The sequence below is a fragment of the Mercurialis annua genome, linkage group LG5, assembly GCF_937616625.2.
Source record: "Mercurialis annua linkage group LG5, ddMerAnnu1.2, whole genome shotgun sequence".
Classification (NCBI taxonomy): Eukaryota; Viridiplantae; Streptophyta; class Magnoliopsida; order Malpighiales; family Euphorbiaceae; genus Mercurialis; species Mercurialis annua.
In genome coordinates, this window is record NC_065574.1 from 20,362,970 (window position 1) to 20,371,081 (window position 8,112).

The following is an 8,112-nucleotide window of genomic DNA, read 5'->3' on the forward strand; positions in this document are numbered from 1 at the left end:
TAAAACATTCAAGGATCAAACAATACCTTTTTCATAACTTGCCGGCCACTCATTCTTTCTTTCTTATCATCTTATTTTTTTAAATTAATATATATAAATATATATATATATATATCCTAACTTATATTCGTTAATTACACGTTGAGACTTCCGAGTTTTGAAATTTTAATTTTGGGATTTTGTCCGAAATATTAAACTCTCCACTTAGAGTGGTATATTAATATATTAATTATCAATATATTTATTTTTGCAAAGCCAAAGAGTATTCTTTATTCTGTGAGTCCTATTCACTCCCGTTTATTAAAATTTAAATCCCCGATTTAAATTTAAACTCATATTATTACGAGGCACTTTTAGGGATACTTATAAATTAAATTTACGTTCAAATTTAATTTACGTATTCCTGACCAATGAAATTCTTAAACGTGGCTTATAAAAATATGGGATATTATAATTAACACCATGGAGATCAGAGTTCAACTCAACTTTGAAAGTGCTAGTGATTATGGAATAGAGGAGCAGCTTGGCTAGGACAGAAAATATCGATGTCATACCAGACTTCCAGACTTAACCAGATCACCATGGAAAATGAGTTGTTCAATGCAAGCTTGAATGAGCTCACTAGTAACAACAACATGATGCAGGTGCTTAGTCTGGGAAATGGTGGCAGGATTCCTTGTGAGTACAGCTTTGATATGAGATTTCCAGAAGGGGATGCATCTTATGATAAGGGCATAACTAGTCATCTCCCACGAGGTATTCTTCATCAACTCTCCCGTGAGACTCCAACAAAGTTTGTAGCAACTGAGAAGGTTAATAGTACCCAGATAATGCAGCAAGTGGCGTCAATAGGTGAGTTCTATTGTGGTCCAAATGGCAAAGGGAAAAGCAATCAAGAAGTAACCAATAGAGACAGAAGAAATCAGAGCTCTCTTGCTGATATCAACCCCAACCTGAGTTTGCCTGTCTCCATTGAAGACTACCAATCAACCAAGGAAAGGCAATGCATTGACCAAATCACCAAGGCTGCCAAAGCCAGAACCTGGAAGAGAAAGCCAAGGAAGAATGCAAAAGAAGCCAAAGAAGGTCCGGATTTGAATAAACCTCCCATTCAGAGAGGTAGAGGTAGAGGAAAAAGGAAGCTGGATTTGTCTGGGGTGGATGGAAACCAAGATTTTATTGCTAGAAATGCTGGAAAAAAAATCAAAAAAGGGGATTCATCAAGCACTGTGACTGGGTATGATCCATATGCTAACATGACAACTAAGGAAGGAGATATAGGAGCTGAGACTGACCAGTCCACCAACAAGCCATCCCATGACCAGGGTCAAAATGCTGGAGCAATTGTGAAAAAAGGGAAGTGTGTGGATAGCTGAGTTTGAAGACTGGGGGTAAGGAGGCCAACCCTGAAGGGCCTCAGGGGCCAAAATGAACATAATCACCTGGAACTGTCAAGGTTTAGGGAACCCCTTGACAGTTAAGAACCTAAAAAAAATATGTAGATCCAATTCCCCTAGTCTTCTGTTTTTTATGGAGACTAAGAATAAAATTAATAAAATAAAGAAAGTTATTAGTTACTGTGGTTTCTCTAAATTTGAATGCATGGATCCTATTGGCAATTCAGGAGGGTTGTGTATTGCTTGGAAAGATAATGTAGATTTTCAAATCCAATTCACTAATTAATCACAACTATATGATCTGCACTGTTACATGTCCTAACTCTCAAAGCTTTGATATTATGTTGTGTTACATGGACATCAATCCAATACTTAGAAGTGAGCAATTCAAGGACTTAGTCAGGTTGAGAAGCAAACTTCTAGATCTTATTCTGTGTGTTGGGGGCTTCAATGATTACCTAACTCCTTCAGAAAAGGAAGGTGGTAATATATTCAGAAGTTCTGATCACCAAGATTTCTCTCAATTTGTTTATGACCTAGGCCTCAAGGATTTGGGCTTCATTGATTCTCCTTTCACCTTGTGTAATAGAAGATCCCACCCCTACACAATCAAAACCATACTAGACAGAGGAATGGCCACTATTTCTTGGATGCAGAACTTCCCTAATGCTTCAGTGGAACATCTTTCTGATTTGGGATCAGATCATAGACCACTCTTAGTTAAACTTACTCCAGGAAATTCCAGACACTCTCGAAAATTCTTCTTTGACAAAAGATGGGGAATTAACAGGGAAGCTATCCAGCTGATTGAAAATAATTGGGCTCATCATGTGGGAGGTAGTCTGATGTTCCAAGTCCATGAAAAACTTAAGAGTACAAGACACAGGCTTTTCAGCTGGCAAAAACAGTCCCTATCCTACTCCCAGCTTGTAATGCAATCTCTACAAAAGGCACTAGAGAAGGAAAAAATAAACCTACTCCCCAAGCTAACTGGGGCATCATAAGGGGACTGGAAAAAGATCTGATGAAAGCAACTGTGGAGGAGGAGCAATACTGGCACCAAAAATCTAGACAGAGCTGGTTAAAATGGGGAGACAAGAACACCACATATTTTCATGGGAAAACCAAGCAAAGAAGAACAAGAAATACTATATCTGGGCTTTGGTCTAATTCAGGAACCTAGTCAACTGATAAAGACCAGTTCAGTGACATCATCTGTCAGTACTTCAAGAATATTTTCAACAGTAATGCCTCTGAAGTTCCTCCTGATTTTCTTAATGGTTTCCCCAGCATGATATCAGAAGAAATGAACAACTCTATGTCTAGACCTGTGAGCCAAGATGAGATTAAAAAGTTGTCTTCTCTCTACATCAATCGAAAGCTCATAGGTCAGATGGCTTTACAACATATTTTTTACAAAGATTCTGGTACCTTATAGGGGACTTGGTAACAAAAGCCATTCAGGATTACTTTGTTCATAAGAAGTTGCTGAGAAGTGTGAACCATACCTTAATAGCACTGATCCCGAAAGTTCACCATCCTCAAAAAGTGGAAGACCTACGTCCTATAAGTTTGTGCACTACATTTTACAAGATCATCTTGAAAATCTTGTCCCAGAGACTTTAGCAAGTACTTCCTCAGATTATAGGTCATCGCCAAAATGCCTTTGTTAAGGGGAGGTCAATTTCTTACAATATGTTGATTGCATATGAGCAACTCCACCATATCTGAACCAAAAGAAATGGGAAGAAATCCTCCTTAGCTCTCAAATTGGGCATAAGCAAAGCCTATGATAGAGTAGAGTGGGCATATCTGGCTCAGGTTCTAAAAGTTTGGGGCTTCAATAACACATTTACAGCTTGGATTTTGGAATGTGTTACTACAGTGTCATATTCAATTTTGGTTAATGGGGAATCCTGTGATTATTTTAAACCAAGCAGAGGTCTTAGGCAGGGAGACCCCCTTTCTCCCCTTGTTTTTGTTCTTTGTGATGAAGGTTTGAGTCACAAGCTCAATCAAGCTACAACCACTAACATAATCAGAGGAATCCAAATTGCAAGACATGCTCCCCCTATCAGTCATCTGTTTTTTGCTGATGACCCTGATTTTCACCCAAGAAAATGCCTATTCAGTCAGAAACCTGCTCAATATTCTGACAGAGTATGGGAAAGCCAGTGGTCAGATAATAAACTATGCAAAGTCAGCAGTTTTCTTCAGCAATAATACTGACTTGCACATCAGTGCTTTTATCCCAGCAATCCTAAAAGTTCAGAATGTAAGTACTGAAAGTACTTATCTAGGGCTTCCCCCATACATCATGAGATTCAAGCAGGAATCCTTCAAAGGTATCATCAGCAAAATAGAACAAAAACTGTTAGGGTGGAATGAGAGCTGTTTATCTCTTGCAGGGAAAGAAACTTTGTTAAAAAGTTGTTATTGCAGCTATCCCCATCTACACCATGATGTTCTTCAAACTTCCCAGAACTCTATGTGACAGAATCAACAGTTTGATGGCTCAGTTTTGGTGGGGTAGCACAAAGAACAAGAAAAAGATCAGTTGGGTGGTCTGGAGGAAAATATGCAGAAGTAAGTGGAATGGAGGCTTGGGGTTCAAAGATTTCAACGCCTTCAACCAGGCTCTGTTAGCTAAACAGGTTTGGAGAATATCACATCATCAGGATTCCCTCCGGTACAAGATTTTTAAGAGCAAGTACTTTCTTAAAACTAATATCTGGCATGCACCTCTTAAATCTAATTCATCTTGGGGATGGAGAAGTCTTTGGCATGGTTTAAAATTGATTAACCAAGGTAGGAGATGGCAAATTGCAAATGGTTCTCATATTCATACCCTTACTAATCCTTGGATTCCTACAAAAACCCCATTTATGCCCAAACCTAAACCAACAACAAGATTGTTTGATATAGCAGATCTGGTTCTGGGACTAATCGACAAGCACACTAATAATTGGGATGACCAGTTGATATCCCACCTTTTCATTGAGGAAGATGTTAGTGCTATTCTTGCCATTCCCCTCCCCATCTCTCCAGTACCAGACAGAATTGTGTGGCACCATCATAACACGGGGCTCTTCACAGTTAAATCAGGGTATTACACAGCTCTTTCAGTCTCCCAAGAGGATGAGCCACCTTTAGATCCCTTGCTTTCCAGAAGCAACTGGAGGTCACTTTGGGAGCTTACTATCCCAAATAAAATAAAAATTTTCATTTGGAGGGTTTTGGTTAATGGACTCTCCACTGCTGAAAATCTCGACATCAGATTGGAAGGGAACATGACTTGTCCAAGATATGGAGCTCAGGAATCAAGAAACCACCTCTTTTCCAATGTGATTTTGTCAAAAGGATATGGTTTCACTCTCCTCTAGCTCTTCATACAGGTATGCTGTCTTATTTGTTCTTCAACCTTAAATGGGCTGCAATCATGGGATACCTCAGAAATTTAGATAGCTCTTCTTCCAGCATCTTGCTGTTTTGCTATCTTCTTTGGTCTGTCTGGAAAGCAAGAAATGCTCTCATTTTTAATAACAGCCCTTGGTCAGTAGATGAAGTTGTAACAAATGCTCTTAACCTCTATCAAGATTTTGAGGCAGCCAAAATCTCTCTGAACCATGACCAATCATTGGCCATCAATCATCATATTCCTCCCATTCCTCTCCCAAATTGGTCGGGGGTAGAGGATCAGAGGCATTCAGTCATCATTCAATATGATGCAGGTACATGTGCTCAACAGAAATTTAGCTCTGTGGCAGGAGTGGCAAAAGATTACAATGGGAGGAAGTTGAGCAATTCTCAGCAATCTTCAGACACATATGGGACGCTGGCATTATGGAATTCTTGGCTCTAAGGGAAGTTATGCTCTGGAGTTTAAACAACAACTGGAAAAGTGTGAGATTCGAAGGTGATGTCATTCTGGTATCTCAAGCTGTTAACTCAGGAGTCGCGTCCTCAGTTTCGAGCTTGGGTATCTGTCAAGATATTTGGCAAGTTTCAACATCTTTTAATTTCCGCAGCTTTTAAAACATCAGTAGAGATGCCAATCGGGATGCTCATGATCTGGCTCAAATAGCAGTTCTTTGGGCGTACCTCAATTTGTATTAAGTGGCAATTTTGGCTGCTTGTGAACCCAAAAATAAAATATGGAAGAAAAAAATAAATAGGTACATATACAAAAAGAATTTTAAGATTGGATAATTGTTGCAAGAAAAAAAACTAGATAGCTAACATAATGTTTTTAATTTTGAGTTATATTGTGTAATTTTTTAATTAATTTATAGGATTTTGATTAAAAAAAAAATCAAACTTTGCATAATAATTAATATGATTATAAATGAGATTTTAGTTATATTATTTCTGGATTAATAATCCTATATAAACCTGAACTGATATTGATAAAATATTAATCTAATAATTTTAACTTAAATCTATTTTACAGTGAATCTTTATTTTATTTTAGGCTAACCCATACTAATCTAACTCCTACTGCCCATGTCCCACCCATGTGCCGCCATCCATCAACTGCAAGTCAATTTGTGTCGGCAGCCCTGACGGAGGCGACTATGGCAACAAGAAACCATGATTTCGGTGGTGGCGTCGGCAATAGATTGGTGGAGATAGTAGTGGCAGATGCTATTAAATATAAAGTTTATGAATTTAAAAAGTATTTTCTAAAATATAAAATAGAAGAGAAACATAAAATTTAAGCTCGCACGGGTTTGGTCTAGTGATCTAAATTTCAGCCATCTGGACGCAAAAGGTCGTGGGTTCGAACCCCGGCTACGCCCTTTCTATAATATGGAGTGGCTGATGTTGGATTGCTGGCCATTATAATCCGAAATTACCAGGTATGTGCGCTTGCGGGCGGTCCATATCCCGGAATTTGACAATGATATTAAGTTTCGTCTCAGTAAAATGAGTTCTCGTCAAAAAAAAACATAAAATTTAGAGAAATTTTGGTGGGATATCATATAGCAAAACCAAACATTCATATCTTATCTTTATTTCATGAAAAGTAGGAGTAGGTTACATTGAATAAGATAATGCATAGATATAGATCCATTTAAGCTCCGATTAGAGTATGTTTTAGAAGTGGAGAACCTGCAAGTGATGCCATAATTCAGTAATTTTGTAATAATTGAACTGAAACTACTTACATAGGAAACAAAGTGAGTACCTGAACTGCACCTAATACCACACTTGATCTCACAGCGTTGCTGGAGCCTTACTGCATTAATCCAATAAAAAAATGATGTCAATTTTGAATCTATATATATTTGTGAAGGAATCAATTTTGAAAAGGAGTCGTACAGTTGGGTTGGACACAAGCAGTGGAGCAAGCATCATTGCAATCAGCGGCAGAAGGGTGAACCATGTGAAGATGAGCCAATAGTAATCCCATTATCATCACTACTGCTATTTCCTTCTTCATCTTTTTTGTTTTTGTTTTTCTTTCTTTTTTATCCCATTCCCCTTTTTTATACTACTCAATCCCACTCCTTTGTTTTTTCTTCTTTATTATAACAATTAAAAATTATGCATTTTAAAAAGTACTCTATGCATTTTAAAAAGTTATAACAAAATATTTTTCTGTGGTTGTTTATTTAGTAAAATAAGTGTATAAAATATAATATAAAAAAAGTTATAACAAATACTCTATGCATTTTAAAAAGTTATACCAAAATATTTTTCTGTGGTTGTTTATTTAGTAAAGTAAGTGTATAAAATATAAGATTAATTCATTAGTCAGGTCCTATTCAAGTGATTAAAACTTTTCAGTTTATTTTGATATTTTAATTTTAAATTTTAATAAGACCATTAGTTTAGAGCCCATTTAAAATTTAATCTAATTTCTAGCTAGTGATTTAGTTAAAAAAAGGCTAATCCCCTGGAAATCCTCCCACCTTTCAACCCCCTTTCGTTTACATCCTCACCTTTCAAAATCCTCAATTTTACCTAAATTATCACCTTTCATTTTCAATTGCACCATATAAATATTAAATTAATTTTTTTTCACTGGAAAAAAGTTCAAATTGATAATTTATATTTTAATTCATATTTTAAATAGTTTTCAATGTTTGAGTTTTACCAATTAAAATGGTAAAGTTGAATATATGTGGACGTAAAATTTAGTAATTTATAAAATATTTTTGTAGGAAATATAGTTTTATTGTTGAAATTTAAACATTAAGAACTATTTAGAATATGAATTAAAATATAAAGTATCGATTTCAACTTTTCCGGTGAAAATGGCCAATTTAATATTTTTAAGGTGCAATTAAAAGTCAAAGATGGTAATTTAGGTGTTATTTGGTGATTTTAGAAAGTGGAGGTGCAAACAAAGGGAATTTGAAAGGTGAGGGGTTTTTTAAAGTTTAAGCCTTAAAAAAACAACTGTTCCTTGAGCTTGAATTAATTAGTTGTACGGCTAGCTGTAGCCTCCATCTTTGACTGCCTTCACGTGTCTTTATTATGGAGGTTGGAGTCTAGTCAAGATCCACAGCTACTTTCTGCTACCTTATTTATTGCTCCACACCCCTACTTTCTTACGTAATGATAAAAAATGGGAAAGTCTAAGGTCCAGCGCTGGATCGGTCCAGCGCAAAACGACAAAACGAATAAGACGACAATTTTATCTCTTGATAACTGTGCTGTTAGGTTGTTACCGAGCCCACATTATAAAAAAAACACACCAACTTTAGGA

General features: G+C 36.6%; 1 protein-coding gene and 1 long non-coding RNA gene across 2 annotated transcripts; one reads left to right on the forward strand and one right to left on the reverse strand.

The window, feature by feature from the left end:
* Window positions 1–2,483: 2,483 nt before the first annotated feature.
* On the forward strand, window positions 2,484–4,780 carry LOC126681681 (uncharacterized). Its single transcript, XM_050377234.1, has 6 exons — window positions 2,484–2,561; window positions 2,620–2,785; window positions 2,883–3,045; window positions 3,137–3,574; window positions 3,639–3,742; window positions 3,840–4,780. The coding sequence occupies exons 1-6, from the start codon at window positions 2,484–2,486 to the stop codon at window positions 4,778–4,780; spliced, it is 1,890 nt and encodes a 629-aa protein (XP_050233191.1).
* A 1,600-nt stretch (window positions 4,781–6,380) lies between these two features.
* LOC126682377 (uncharacterized) lies at window positions 6,381–6,892 on the reverse strand. The gene is made up of 3 exons (XR_007641440.2): window positions 6,720–6,892; window positions 6,586–6,636; window positions 6,381–6,509 (listed from the first exon to the last, which is right to left on the reverse strand). It is a non-coding gene; the product is annotated as an uncharacterized LOC126682377 (long non-coding RNA).
* Window positions 6,893–8,112: the final 1,220 nt, after the last annotated feature.

What these genes read in the sequence shown, in the direction of transcription:
- LOC126681681 (XM_050377234.1), top strand. Translation starts at nt 2,484, where the DNA reads ATGGGGAGACAAGAACACCACATATTTTCATGGGAAAACCAAGCAAAG. An exon ending in AGTACTTCCTCAGATTATAG is followed by an intron (nt 3,046 to 3,136) that starts GTCATCGCCAAA and finishes CTGAACCAAAAG; the next exon opens with AAATGGGAAGAAATCCTCCT. An exon ending in CAAGCAGGAATCCTTCAAAG is followed by an intron (nt 3,743 to 3,839) that starts GTATCATCAGCA and finishes TTGTTATTGCAG; the next exon opens with CTATCCCCATCTACACCATG.